This window comes from Lampris incognitus, chromosome 6, assembly GCF_029633865.1.
Source record: "Lampris incognitus isolate fLamInc1 chromosome 6, fLamInc1.hap2, whole genome shotgun sequence".
In the NCBI taxonomy this organism is placed as follows: Eukaryota; Metazoa; Chordata; class Actinopteri; order Lampriformes; family Lampridae; genus Lampris; species Lampris incognitus.
The window spans coordinates 34,356,015-34,371,653 of NC_079216.1; the positions used below are offsets into that span (position 1 = coordinate 34,356,015).

At 42.0% G+C, this 15,639-nt stretch overlaps 1 protein-coding gene across 1 annotated transcript; it reads left to right on the forward strand.

Moving 5' to 3' along the window:
* The first annotated feature begins 193 nt into the window (after positions 1-193).
* Positions 194-13,641, forward strand: rassf9 (Ras association domain family member 9). The gene is made up of 2 exons (XM_056281705.1): positions 194-452; positions 11,595-13,641. The coding sequence occupies exons 1-2, from the start codon at positions 406-408 to the stop codon at positions 12,859-12,861; spliced, it is 1,314 nt and encodes a 437-aa protein (XP_056137680.1). The 5' UTR covers positions 194-405; the 3' UTR covers positions 12,862-13,641.
* Positions 13,642-15,639: the final 1,998 nt, after the last annotated feature.

The window sequence follows — 15,639 nt, forward strand, 5'->3', positions numbered from 1 at the left end:
ATTCCGTTTTGGGACAAATAACTTGAATAGTTTAATAGAGAGAGAGGGAGAGAGAGAGAGAGAGAGAGAGAGAGAGAGAGAGAGAGAGAGAGAGTGTGTGTGTGTGTGTGTGTGTGTGTGTGTGTGTGTGTGTGTGTGTGTGTGGAAGTCCGCATTGACAACACGCTACTTCCGTCGCAGCAGGTTGAAGGCGCAGGTGAAAGGGGGCAGAGTTTAGCCCCTGTGCAGAGAGGCGAGACCTCCGTGTTAGCGCCGTCCTCATTTCCAAACGGGCCGGCCTCCATGAGGAGCGACTAGCAACCCGGGACACCCGTCAAACTTTCCCCGACACGCGGCGGCAGAGAGTGTCCGCCGTCCCGCCATGCCGGGAGAGTAGAGCTGCTCTGCGTCGTGACGGTCTGAGTTATGGCTCCGTTTGGCAGAAACTTCCTGAAAGCGCGCCTGAAAAACAGGTAATGTGATGAGAGCAGAGAGCCAAGTTCTTGAATAGAAAACCGTGTTGTGCTTTTCGAGTTCGGGTGCCCAGAAACTCTGCTTTTTTCTTTTCTTTTAACCGATGAAGCAAGTTACGTTAGGTTATCTGTACAAAGTGTACATCGTCAAATGTATACATGGTTTGTACAAAGAATACATTATTTTCTCAGTGTGATGAAGCTAGTAGTGTACGTCTCGTGAGCGCGTTCTGCTGCAAACTACGTTGTTGTTTTTTTGTTGCCCCCCCCCCCCCCGCTGAGCGGATGCCTGTTTAGGAGTAGCACGGTTATTACTTGTTTTATCTGACTATTATCTTCCCCTGGTGCTGCTCTAATACAGATTGGCAGATTAACCACCGCTATAGTGGTGCTGCTGTAATACAGATGGCAGATTAACCAGTTTATGACGGTGTTGCGCACGCGCACGCGGGCCTGCACTGCGCTCCATCGGTGGACACAAATCGGTGGACACAGAAAACTGCTTTAAAATGGATTGTTTCTCTGTAGCTAGCAGGTCCATATCAGACTAAATCAAAGGCCTAAACACGTCCTCTGGACATATTGAAATGTGATGTTGGGTACTAGTCATGTCATCCTCGTAGACCAGGCCACAGAGCCGTGTGTAGGTCTTAGATATGATCCACCAGCAGTTTTGACCCATCTTCTGGCGTGCCGGCAAGCCTTTTGAATCTCTTAACGAGTAGTTGTCCATTACCAATAAAATATCTGGAAAATCAGCAAGAGAGCATTCTTGGTTCATCTTGAGAGCGATATCCTGTCATCATGTGTAATTTGCCCCTGCAATTTCCCTAAGTGGGCTATCTGGCCCTTTTTGATGTGCCCTGAAGGGGGAAAAAAGTGTTTACAGGCTGCTCTAAATGAATTTGCAAAACACACATTTACAGGCTGTCCTTTTGGTGTGCGGCTACAGACACTTTAATTAGATTCGTTTTTCTTAGATTTCTACAGACATTTTTTCGTGATGTGTAATCATCGTGTAGTTATTAAACTACTCTTTTTTTCTGCTACTATGTCATTGTCCGATAAGATTCCTGTCACTTGAGCTCCGAACTGGCATTTTTATCTTCAGTTGTGGAAGAAGAATTTCATTAGTCTCATTTGACAAAGTCATACAAACACCAAAACCTCACCAAAACCTGGTTTGGGCCAAGTCCAGAGGTTGGGAAAGGAGAGGCTTTTGTTTTTAATTGCTATAAAAACGGTCTTTGACAGTGGCACCAGCAGCAGTCTGACTGTATTTGAACCGTGCACCCAGTTGAGCTGAAGCATCTTTGATAACTTCAAACAGTCTGGCAGAAGCTCCCTTCAGTCGTTGACTTACTTTTTCATGTTGCATAGTAATTACCTTCACAGCACCTATAATTACCAGTTTAGATCTGTAGATATGTCAAATGCTGATTTCAGGGACTTGCCTTTTTCTTGTTCCAAGACACTGAGTTGGATATTTGCCAAAATTACGGGAAAAATGTTGACATGAAGTTGCAATCACATCAAAAATCTCTAGGACCTTTACTTTCAGACAAACAGAAAATGAGATAATGATTGCAGCCGGCACCAGTTTATCAAATGTGCAGGCCTCTCTTCTGTCAGTAGTGGTAGTATTATGCATCAAATTACTCTCCGTTAGTGACACCGCTGCGCCGTGTCCTAAATAGCACTGAAATTGAATAGGTCCCAACCAGGGACTTATGGCTCTAAAGCAATGTATGGCATTTTTCACTTAAGGGTATTGTGACACAGACAAATAATGGTGGGTTAACGTCATGGTGCACAGGGCCAAATGCTATCATGTCTACAAGGAGCTTGAAATTGCAACCTGTACCTTTATGATTCAAAACATCTTAACTGGCCACGAGAAAAAAGAAACATCAATTTTGCAGGAAGCGAAGAATAGACTCATCCTTATAAAGTACTGCTAAACTTGTATCATGATTCACGAGGGGTGTGGTTAGAAGGAAAGGGATGTGTTGTGTCTCTTTTCTCACAGATGCCTATCTGACTGGGAGCCATCATGGAAGTCAACAAATCCAGATAGAAAAATGATGTTATTTCCTCTTCTGTTAGATAAGAGTAAAAAGGAAGTGTCGCCTCTCAAACTCTGGTTTGCTGTTTTCCTCATACTCCTAAAGCACCCTTGTTTGCATCACAATAACAAGCAGCTGTATATCTTACGCATGCTTTTCTAAACGATATTTGTTATTTGCTTCACCAATTTGGGTTTCTTTTTATGGTATATGTAGTTTCATGGTTCAATTGAATTCAGTTCTACATGACTTGTAGATCTACTATCATTTTTGGACTGGTTCTGAGTTTTCTGAGTTTCCTGGCTTATATTTTGTTACATTCAGAAAGAAGCATTCATCCCACGATTGTTGTTACAACTCTGACAAAAGCAGTTAAATTGGATTTCCCCTTCCATAGCTCGTACATCACCATTGTGCTACTGTGTAGATACGGTGATAGTATTATGTTTACGGCTCAGTTTGCTTACGGGCTGTCATGACTTGTTATTACTGGAGACTACCACTTCTGGTTAATCTGATTGTGTCGCTATCATTTGCAAACACATCTGCACGTCACACTGCAGAGTGGTCGTCCTCTGCCCCGCTATGCCTTGCTTGAACCACAAACAAGATTCTGTGTAATGACTGGTGGCTTGCCAATCAATGACGCAGGATGACTGAGACATACTACCCTATAATTTTAACAACGGCTCCTCAACCAAAATAAATAAAGTAAAATAAGGGTGAATAGAATTTATGCTTCCATATCGAGTACATTAAAACTGTGCGTTTGCATAAACATCTTGATGGAGCTGTGTATATGGCAAGGTTTGCTTACATGCTATCACGAATTATTTGTACACTATCACTTCTTGTTAATCTGATTGTGTTGCTATCATTTGTCAACACGTTGGGACACTGGAGAGGGATTATTTTCGAGCACGCAATGACTTGCTGAAACTGCAACACATTTGATCCAGTGCAGTAGCTGATGGCTTGCCAATTAATGACACATGTCGATTGATAATATGTTCAAAGTTTTTATTAGGTAGATTTATTGTGGGAGCAAGCCTTGCCACCTCAGTAGAACATTATTTTCCCATATGAGGAAATATACTGCAAATGCATTTACCACATACCACATTAAACGCATGTACCGCGTGACTCACAAGAGATCAATCTACCGTGCTTGGGTTCATTCTGGGGTCGAGTGTATCTGGTAAGGTTTCCACACATTCAGTTGAGCATGAACCAGTGAAGCCTAAATGATGTTGTGTTAAACACATCTTAGCAACAGATTGGCATTTATGTCAGTGCCACTTAAGGGTACAGAGCTCAGTCTGCTGCCACACGGCCAATCTGAGTGTCTGAGTTCATTGCAATACTAAAGTAGACTGCTGTTTTGTTGCTCAATGGTGTGACCTATGAGGGCACCCCCATTTGTTGCTGCTTTGAACCACTGCATAATCCCAAGCTATGAATAACAAGTGGCACCCAAAGTGACAACCCTCATGAATGTATTAGGCTGCGATGCAATCTGCCCGGTGGCCCATGTAGTATTTATGTTTCTCCTGGCAGGGAGTCGAATCAGGAGGAGACACCCGCTTTCTTCTCCGTGAAGCTCCATGTTTTGGCACCATGCTACTGATACCGACAGTCTGAGTAAAAATGCTTTTCCCCGGGAAAAGATAGCAACACTTTTTTGTTTGCTGAGTAAGGTTCAATGCCATTTGGTGAGGTTCCTGAGATATGTATGCCCTTGGACAAACTTTAAGGAATTTGACATGACAAGACCTGACAATCGCACCATTTTTAGCAGCACATGCTTAAGATGCAATTGTGCTGGAGACAGTTGAAGTATTGTTGAGCCTGTCACAGCCATACATTAGTCAACACCTTCCTCACATTAGAGCGGAGTTGAAAAGCTCATATTCCATGATGATACGACTGTGGAATTCATTTTTCTCCTTCCTCCTGCTCTCCATACAGCTACAGTGGCAGGAAGCAGAGGGATGTTGTTTCTAACATTACTGATTGTGGACCAGCGCAAACACAGGTGTTTCCCTGCCATGCTCTGCCAACTTCCCTCGCAGCTGAACGTTTTGGTCATTTTCTCTGAAATCCCCTAATTGTCTATAGAACGTGTTTATTCACCTGCATGTTTAAATACCATCATGGGTGTATGTTTCCACATTTCCCACACGTTAAAGAGAAACTTCACCGATAGTTTTGTGTATGCGCGTGATGATGATGAGTAATGAGTACTGTAGTCGATTGAAGCGATAAAGTCCTCACTGTGTATGACAGGCCTGTGCATCATATATTCATTTTAAGGCACTAGTCTCTAAAAATTAGACAGTTGTACTTATTTTTTTAAACACTAATCACTATTCTAACTGTTACTGGTCGCTATTGTAAAGTCACTATTTGCTAAAAATTAGATACTAATTCTATTGGAATAAACATGAGTTACTAATTAATTATGACAAGTCACTTTTCTTTTTTATGAGTAGATAGATAGATAGATAGATAGATAGATAGATAGATAGATAGATAGATAGATAGATAGATAGATAGATAGATAGATAGATAGATAGATAGATAGACAGACTGTGTGCACATGCATGTGCGTGTGTGTGTGTGTGTATGCGTGTGCATAGGGGTTGTTTGCACAACAGGGCTAGTTCTTCCAGGTGTGGGGGGGGGGGGGTTGTTCAGGAGCCTAATAGCAGAGGGGATGAAACTGGCCCTGCCCCTGTTTGTTTTAAATACAGGGGCAACATATCTCCTACCAGAGGGCATGATCTGAAAGCAGGTGCTATGGTTTTGAGTCAAGTCCCTTGCGATCTTACATACTTTCTTCACCGCCTTCTAGTCATAGAGCCACTGGAGGGTTGCACACTGACCCCCTGGTGAGCTTGGACCCCAAGGTGATCACCCTCTGCAGCTTGGCCTTGTTGGTCTCTGAGAGCCCCTCCTACCAAGCCTGAAAAGAAAAGGTGAAGAGGCACTCTATATGGCAGATGTTAAAGCAACGTAGGATGGGAGGGGAGTGCTGCTGGCACTTTTTGAAGGTGGCTTGTGTGTTGCCATTGAAGGTCAGCCCGATGATGGTCCAGAGGTATTTGTAACCGCTAGCCCCTCTCCACAACCTCTCCTTTGAGTGTCAGCTGTGGGACAGAGTCAGCCTTCCTCTGGAAGTCTATGAGGAGCTCCCTTGTCTTCCCCAAGTTGATCTGGAAAAAGTGCTCCTCGCACCACTGGTGCAGCTTTTCTACCTCCTCCTCAAAGTGGGCAGGGCTTTTGGGGTGTTGACCAATGCTGCGTCATCTGTAAACTTCACAGCCATGCTCACGCTATCTGAGCCCCCAGGTTGTTGGTGTATAGCGAGAACAGGACTGGTGAAATCACTGTCCCCTGGGGGGGGGGGGGGTGCACCAGGGCACTGGTGGTGCTGAGCATGACTGGAGAGGTGGAGCTCTTGACCCTGGCAAACTGCTATCTTTTGAGAAGGAAGTCCACCTGGAGCTCTTGCAGTTTGACGCAGGGGATGTGGGGCTGCATGCAGTTGAATAGTGAGGAGAAATCGACAAAAAGGATCCTAGCATATGTGCGTGGCTTTTCTAAGTGACTGTAGGTGGTATGCGATACAGTCATCACCGTGTCTTCCACTGAGCGGTTTTGCCTGTAGGCAAACTGCCGTGGTTCAAGGGTGGGGCTTACTTGTGAGAGGAGGTGGGGTAGCACTAATCTCTCCAGGCACTTTACCAAGACTGATGTGAGAGCTACAGGTCGGTAGTTGTTCAGCTCTACGGGGTGGTTGGTCTTGGGGATAGGCCTTATCTCGGAACATTTCCACAGTGTAGGGACGGTGTTCTCCCAGAGAGAGTGGTTAAAGAAATGACGGAGAATGCCGGCAAGCTCATCTGAGCATTCCTTCACCTACCCACCTTTAATGAGGTCAGGCCCCAGGTGCCTTGGATGGATTGAGCGTCCTCAGGCCCTGCCTCACCTCCTCCTGAATGAGGACGATTGGCTGACCCTGCCCCGCCGTGATCTTGCACTGGAGTTCATTCCTCAGTCTCTCTGTTGTTGCACTGAAGTCCTGGGTGTCAGTAATGATTAAATAACCACGAGTTCTTTTATTTTAGTTACGAGGAACTAACTTAAAAGGCACTAGTCACTCTCCTAATAGTATCTTCTTTTGCAACTAGTAACTAAACAATAGCGACTAGTGTTTAAAAAATAAGTAATAGTGTTTCATTTTTAGCAACTAGTGCCTTAACGGCCCATAGTCCGCCAGCTAAATGCAACCCACCATAAAAATGATGGCTGAGATGATTAGGTACTAGTCACTAGAAATTAAACACTAGTGCTAGTCTATAATTTCATTTTTATTCATCTCAAAGACATTCTAATAGTGATTATATTTTAGCCATTAATAACTATTTATCGATGCTAGTTCTAATTCCAGTATTTACTAAAGTCCTCACTGTTACTAGTTGCTTCTGAAAGCCTTGTAGTTTTTCAAAAGTGACTAGTTGCTATTCAATTTGACACTACCAACGTTTTCATTTTTACTAGTCAAATCTGAAATTTTGATATCAACTTCCAGTTGTGACTAGTCATATTAATTCACAAGTTTTAAAATATGTCAAGTAAAAACATATCTTTATTTAGAATAGAAATTAGATCTCATTAAAAAGCTCTACTTGTTAATACTGAATAGCAACTAGTAACAGTTTAATTGTGACAAGTGGAAATCAGAATAGCATATAGTCATTGATGAATAATTACTAGTAACTAATATATAGTGACTAGTAGAATTGGATTAACAACTAGTGCTATTTAAATAGTGAATACTAGTTAATGAAAATGTTATATATAATATGTGACAACTCATAAGGTTCAGTTGATAAACACCTTGGTACTTTCTGAATAAGAATGACTAGTACCTTTAGATAAGGTATGAGTAGCTAAAATAAAAACGATAGTGTTTATTGAATTGTTACAAGTAAAAGAGAAAAGTGGCTATTCATTATCAAATTAGTAACTAGTGCTTATTCTGATAGAACTAGTATCTAATTTTCAGTAACTATTGACTTTACAACAGCAACTAGTGACTTTACAATAGCGTCAAGTGTTCAAAAATAAGTACTAAAAATAAGACTAGTGCCTTAAAATGAATAAATGATCAAATGGCCTGCCATACACCATCAGAAATTTAGCTTAGCTGAGAGAGCGAGGATGTGTCTTTTGTACAGCGTGTTTAGAGTAGATTGCTGTATTAGAAACCCTGCTATGCTATATTTAGTTTTTCTGGCTGCCAAATGACGTCATATGTCACGTCGAGAAAAAACTCAGTTCACTGCCGCCCCAGAGATCCAGTAATGACAGGGAACAACTGCAGGTGTTTTTCATGTGCTTTCCCTGTCACAGACAGACAGAGATAAAGTTGAAAATTGGTGAATTTTCCCTTTAAGGCTTAGATAGATAGATAGATAGATAGATAGATAGATAGATAGATAGATAGATAGATAGATAGATAGATAGATAGATAGATAGATAGATAGATAGATAGATAGATAGATAGATAGATAGATAGATAGATAGATAGATAGATAGATAGATAGATAGATAGATAGATAGATAGATAGATAGATAGATAGATAGATAGATAGATAGATAGATAGATGGATGGATGGATGGATGGATGGATAGATATAGATCTAGATATAGAGATATTGATACATAGATATATTATTCAGTGTTTGTCGCTTTCTGGTGTATCTTTATATTGCCTATGATATCCATAGCCATTATGTTTTTTCAAGAATACTGCCGTTTTCTTTCACTTTTTGTTATTCTTTTGTTTATTTGTGTTCTTTCTTTGTCTCTTTCTTACTTACTTTTTGTTTGGCTTGCTTTCTTCATGCTTAAATGTTTACCTATCTATCTATCTATCTATCTATCTATCTATCTATCTATCTATCTATCTATCTATCTATCTATCTATCTATCTATCTATCTATCTATCTGTCTATCTGTCTATCTGTCTGTCTGTCTGTCTGTATGTATGTATGTATATATATATTTATATATATATATATATAAATATAAGTTTAAATGCAGACCTGCACATAATATTTTTTTATTTAAGGTCAGTTTAGGAGTTACCAAAGGAGTTGGTAGTTCAAAGCGGTAAGGTCAAACTCATTATGGATGCTGTTTATGAATGCTGAAGGTGTGCTTGAATTGTTTGTTCTGTGCATGCATAGCTCAGATATTTGCTTTGCCCAACTCATTTCCAAGGGTGCCCATAACCATTAACCAGCCTGTCCCGTTGTTGAGTGCGTATCACATTCCTGAGGTTTGGTTTACCGGGTGTTTACACAATGATCCACTTGTATGTGTTTTTCACGGCATGTGGAAACCAAAATGCTATGGTATTAGACCTAAGAATCGGCACACCGAGAGCTAAAGCAGCACTTACTTTCTCCTTTAAGTAATGCATAATACTGGAGATTTGTGTTGCTGAGCCACAAGAGAGACTGCCATACCTAAAGCATCGGTGTGACATTAATAGGAAGTCTGTTTTCACCACCTTCCATCCTTATAATCATTGATCAAAGAAGAATAAAGTCAATCAAGGTTATCTCAGTCGATAAACACAGGTGTATCGCATCATGTAAAGTTAAGATAAGAACCTATCACTCAATTCCAAGTCCCTGAAAAAATCTTAGCATACAGACTGAAACCAGATTTGATATGAATTTAATGTTTTATAAATCTGCTTTAAATTTACAGATAACACTGCATTAGATCTAGAATTCAAATGAGAAAATAATTCAAAGTGTAATGCAACCACAGTATGCTGGCCCACTAACATCGGGCATTTCATTTTAGGTTTGTTAATGAGATCATTTCTCTTGCAAAGGAAAAAGCCAACAAAGCCAAGGCTATCTCAATGATGGGACAAATCTTTGAACTAGTACCTAAAGACTGAATGGGGGGGGGGGGTCCAAGCATCGGCTTTGTGTTGATGCAGTTGCCCACTGGGGACCGGAGATTGCGCCCCGGTCTCGTCAGATCTGACTATGGCCGGACTCGACAAAGCAGCAATAATTGGCAATGCTGTCTTCAGGAGGGGGGCGAAGTCGGCTTGTGTTCGTCACATGAATGCGTCTCTGTGTGTGTCGGAAAAAGCAGTGGTTCGGCCTGGATTCACCTTGTCACGAAAGTGGGGAGGCGTCTCCTTCGAGACTGCCGGCCAGAGAGATGCAGTTGGCGAACGCATGCAGTACGAGGGTGGGTGTTTGAACTAAAATAGGGATCGATTGGCCACTAAATTGGGAGAAAAGGGGAAAAATCAGAAATAAATTAAAGAAGTAAAAAAAAAGACTGAATGGGAAACTCACTTTGTATGCCCAGTGTAGAGGGATATTTCAAATGAGATGAACACCATTTTCTATTCTATGAATTATTATAAAATACAGCCTTTTGGGCTGTATTTTATAAGCACATGACAATATACCATTTACTCAAGTCAATCTCCAATTCATTGTCGATGAAGCATCTCCATGTTTGTCTCTTGAAGACATCACAGACTTGATCCTTGGCTCTCCTGGTTTCTCTGTTTGGAGGAGTTGGTTGCACTCACAAATGTTAAACTGTGGGTGTCTGGGTGACATGGCGTTCTATTCTGTTGCTTACAAACATGGAAAGTGGCGGTTCAAATCCTTGTGTTACTTCCGGCAAATCAGGTGTCCCTACAGACACAATTGGCCGTGTCTGCAGGTGGGAAGCCGGATGTGAGTATGTGTACCTAATTTCCCCTCAGGGATGAATAAAGTATGTTGATTCTGATTCTGATGTGTCCTGGTCACTCCACTAGCGCCTCCTCTGGTCGGTTGGGGTGCCTTTTCAGGGGTAGGGGGAACTGGGGGGGAATGGTGTGATCCTCCCACACACTATGTCCCCCTGGCGAAAGTCCTCTGTCAGGTGAAAAGAAGTGCCTGGCAACTCCACATGTATTGGAGGAGGCATGTGGTAGACTGCAGCCCTCCCCGGATTGGCAGAGGGGATGGAGTAGAGATCAGGACGGCTCGGAAGAGTGGGGTAATTGGCCAGATACAATCGGGGAGAAAAGGGGGGGGGGTTAAACTATCTACAATCTTGAGAATATTATAAGCCAATTTTGTTTCAGGACGAAGTTTTGCTCATAAGTACGTATATTAGAGTAAAACTTGGTAGTCCACAACAGGAGAATGGACTCAATCTGCAGCATGACATGTAATCTTGTATGTAAACTATACCATGATACATGCTCCTTTATCTTAAAATCAAATTGAAATGTTGGGCACTGTTATCCGCTCATTTGATTACCTCGTGTTGTGGATGTCTGCTTTGCTGTGGTCCACCGGTTAATGACTGGATATTAGGTCCTGAATATTTCCGAAGGTCCATTAAAGCAAGTACAAAATGTCTGTCTTTGGCCCATTAGAAATCAATTTTTGAACAAGTTTTTCAACCCAGGAAAAAAGGTAACGAGGGTCTTGAGGTTAAATAATGCAGAACCAAATCATCAAGTGATCATCTATGATGAGTAGGATGATGAGTCACTGTGTAATATAATCAGAGTAGAGAGCACAAAATTGGTAGATATGGTTTTCTGCCCACTGGCCAAATGGAAGATCATTGAAGGAGAATCTATTCAAGTAAAAATCATTTAGGATAGTAAAATGACTTTGAAAACATGACTGGGAGAACACATGTTTTTTCCAACCAGCTTTGCATCCGACTACGACATCTAAATTCAGCTATTTGAAACATAATTTTTAGAAGCAATATTGTTGCAGTAAAGTGCCATTAAGTTCTTGTTTATTCAACTCTTCATTTGGTCCTAAAATTCTAACATGTTGCAGATGATTTTCACATTTTTGACTGAAGGTTAGATCCAGACGAACTTTATGATCTACAATACACTGTCACTCTTGTTCTGTAGATGTCTGTGTTGCTGCTGTTAAAGAGGAACAGTATATCATTCCAACCATCTATAGTATCAACTATAAACTTGTTCTGCCTGTCTCTTCTATAGGACAAAAGATGCAGAGTCGGTGGTGGGGAAAGAGATTCAGGTTTCAGTCTGCAATGAGGAGAAGGTCGTTTGTGGAGTGACCAAGCACACAACATGTGCTGACATGGTTCAGGCTCTACTAGATGACCACAACACCTTCCCAGAGAGCAAGCGGCTGCTGCATGGGGACCCCAAAGACTTCTGTCTCATAGAGCGCTGGAAGGGCTTTGAGAGGCCCCTGCCACCTCTTACCCGCATCCTGAGGCTCTGGAATGCTTGGGGGGACCAGAAGCCCTTCATACAGTTTGCTTTGGTAAAAACCAGCGATTTTGTCCCTCAGCCTTGCAAAAAGGGCAAATCAAAGGGAGCCAAGCCAAAGCGATGGGAGCAGGGTCCCACTCTTTACTCTCAGTCCCTGCCAGTGGAGAGGCAGAAGCGCATAGTGAAGAAAGCTTTTCGGAAGCTGGAGAAACTCCACAAGGAGAGCAAGAGCTCCCCAGGCACTGATGAGATAGACCGGATGGTCCAACTGATTCTCACACAGGATCACACCATCCGGGAACAGATCCAGCGAATGAGGGACCTAGATTTGGAGATCGAGCGCATTGAGTTTCAGGTGCAGAAGGAAGAGGAGCTTGATGGTCCAATGACTCGGCCTCGTGCTCAGAGTTTAGATGGGCATGCTGAGAGGCAGCTGCAGGAGTACCTGTACACCATTGATGGAGTGGATCAGCTGGACCTGCAGGTGCAGAGGCACCAGGAGCTTATCCTCCAGCTGTCTCAAGATATTGACGCTGAACTGGGGAGAGTTGACATGGTGTGGCCAGAAAACCAAGACGAGGACCTTCCACAAGAAGGGGCCACAGCTGCTTCCTTGCTCTCCTCTGAGACAGACTCACCACTCTATGTTGAGGAACTGGAGAAGCTGCAGTCTGAATTACAACACAGTCTGTTTTCTGGTGTATCCCTTCACAACCTAACCACAGAGCTAGACAAGGAACTGAAATATTATGAAGCTATGTTGGTCTCCAAGGACAATGAGTTATGGCAGCTGGCTTCCCAGCTGAACTCAATGCAGCTGGAGGACAGTGCAGAGGAAAAGCCTGGTCCTGTAGCTCAGAAAGGACAGGTTTGGTCTAGTGTCTCACAGGCAGTGAAACTCAAACACAGCCTGTCTCCTACAGATATTACAGACACAGACTCAGACACTGGAATTAGCTCCACTCACAGTCAGGACTCTCTGTCACCCGGTCTCGACTTTCCTCCCCCCCTGGACACAGACGTTTGAACAACCCAGCTGGCTCAGCTTCATCATGCTGCAATGTGCACTAGTTTGTTATATATAAGAGCTGGTGTCAAAGCCATTTTGGTAAAAAAAATAAAAATCAGATTAGCTGAGTACCTGAGTTCAAAGATGTCTTTAATGAGGTTATTTTCACCCACTTAGTTAAACTGACCACTTAATATTATTGATAATCTGTTCTAGTTTGTAATTAGGGTGATTATGCAGTACCTGCCCTGCTGAAAGTTTTTGAACTATCTATGAGGCTGCACTTGCTAATATACACTTATAAGTCTATCACTGATGTTTTATATTAAAACAAGCAGCAGATTGTTGCGAATGTAGAATTTAGGATTGTTCCAAATTTATTATAACTCTCCTTTCCATGAAAACTGTAAATAAGATATCATTTTATTACTGTATCAAATTTATATCATGACACATGCACAGTTTTTTTATAGACAATTTGTTATAACCCCTAAAAGGAACAAAATATTTATTTATCAAGTAAAGGTTGACAGATTAGAGGTTTTACATTTAACAATGGCCTACTATTTCTTTTGAAACATTTGTTTTAATCTTTTAGAATTGCTGCCATGTTGCCTGTGATCAAACATAGACATTACGTACCAAAAGACTACATTTCAGATCTTTCTCTCTGTCTAAGAGATTTAGTCTACTGTTGTGTTGAGCCTATTTTTTTAGAAAATGACTATGAAAGATGTAAAAGGTAAATTGTACACAGTTTAAACATGAACAATAAAGACTAATACTAATGTCACAAAATGGGGTTATGTGGACCTTGACTTCTACAGCATCAGAGGCGTATATGTTGCCTTAGTGTCAATGTGAGAGGTTGTGGATGAGTATTTACTTTCATAGGTTTTATTTATTTTGTTATTTTTAAACTTGCCCAAGTTGCTAAAACAGACAACTGAAAGTCACACCGTCTACTGTGGCCTGAGTCACCGGTAAGACATGACACAAATACCACAACAGCAGCTCCATGGGACTGCACCGTGTAATCAGGAGACGGTCACCAAGCAAGCACAAACAACAGTAAGCAATCCTCTCCTCTTGTCAAGGTACTGCTGATGGGGTAACACTTTGTACTCAGGGCGGTACAAGGCTAGTGCAACAGGATCGTGTATCCATTTCACACACTAATTGCTTTGCTCCCCCCCTCCAACTCGTCTAAGCCCATGAGCAGCTCCAGAGAGCATGAAAGTCCAGGAGTCTTACAATGAGAAAAATCTTGCACCGTTGCCTTGTTGAGTGAACCGGAGGTTTTACCAAGGAATGAGTGGTGTTTAAAGCACACGCTACATCAGCAATTGGCATTCCGCAGTCCGCATCAATTTGGAACAAATTGCATTTTCTCGACGTTATTATTCGAACGCAAATGTTAGCCGTCTTGAGTGACTGAACATGTTGGAGGGGAGCGATATGGTCTAATTGGGTTGCTGCTCTCTCCGAACAGAGGGTTTCAGTTCTTTGGCTTGCTGTATAATTAAATGAGGTGTTGTCACCAACCTTTGTTCCTGGTGGGGCCCCCCCATTATGGGGACATCTAGTGCAGTCTGCTGTAGGCAGGGCAACAGCATGATCTGACATCCTGCTGCAAGGGTGGAGAGCTTCTCTTAGCTGGCGTTTACCTCTTCTCTCTGCCATGGATCAGCAATTCAGTTTGCCAGCACGCAAAAAAAAAAATTGTTGGCAGACAACAGTAATTATGTGGACCAAAATGACAATTAGGCTCTTCAGAAATCTGTCTTTGTTCATAGGTGGCATCAGTAGTCCCAGTTCCAGTTAGCCAGTGTGAGCAAAGCAATAATTTCCATCGGTTGTGGTTCAAGAAATGAAGATTTAAAACCATGCCAAAATGCACTCTTGACTTTTTTTCTGCACGGCAAAAAAAAAAAACCCAAATTCTGAAATTGCACAGTAGGTCAGAAATAAAACTATATGGAAAAATAATCAGCTGTATCTAGATACTTGGGTTTACTTATATGACTTTATTACTTGTGTTCTGAACCTAAATGTGGCCAGATAATATCTTTTCTCACAGACATTTTGAGCACGTTATGAGATAAGAGTCAGGAAGGGGCTTTGATCTTGAGCACTACAGAGCCACAATACTAACAACGCCTACTGTAGCTGACAAGAATAACAGCATGCTTGCTCAAGCTATGGGAGGCTATAACATCCATCGAAGAGCTGGACAAAATTGGCAATCATCACATTTCAGACATAACCACATCTTGCTGTGATCCCCAGGACATGTTTCAATTCATCTTCAGGTTGTCATTACGGCAATCTCAATGTCAGCATGAAGCGATGGAAACGGCTGCAGTGAGAGGCAGAGGTGGACAGATTCCCACCAAGAAAACACAGTGTTTCCACAGCCGTAGCCGCTGAGAACAGGAACAAAGTGAAACCACTCGCCTTGCTCATGTTCGTCTTACCGGTGACTGTTGATTCAACTGTCGATCTTCCGGTCAAATTCTCACACCTCTAGCCATTATGTGACTGCTTGACAGACTGAAAGGCTAGTTTTCTACACTCATGAAAAAAGAAAAAAAAGTATTCATAGCCCCAGATTTACTTGCATGCTGATGTACGTGCATGGCTCTAAGATGACATTACTCCAGCTGACTGGATGATTGAAATCATGAGAGCAATTCATGAGCTACGATCACTTACAGAAATGCTTTGCATGAAATGCTTTGAAATTATGAGCCATTTGTTGACGAGAAGGCAGGGAGAATGCCTGCTCATTGCAAT

Excerpts from the sequence above, each read along its gene's own strand:
- rassf9 (XM_056281705.1), top strand. The coding sequence starts at position 406 with ATGGCTCCGTTTGGCAGAAACTTCCTGAAAGCGCGCCTGAAAAACAG. Across the intron at positions 453-11,594 it reads AAAGCGCGCCTGAAAAACAG|GACAAAAGATGCAGAGTCGG; the intron begins GTAATGTGATGA and ends TCTCTTCTATAG.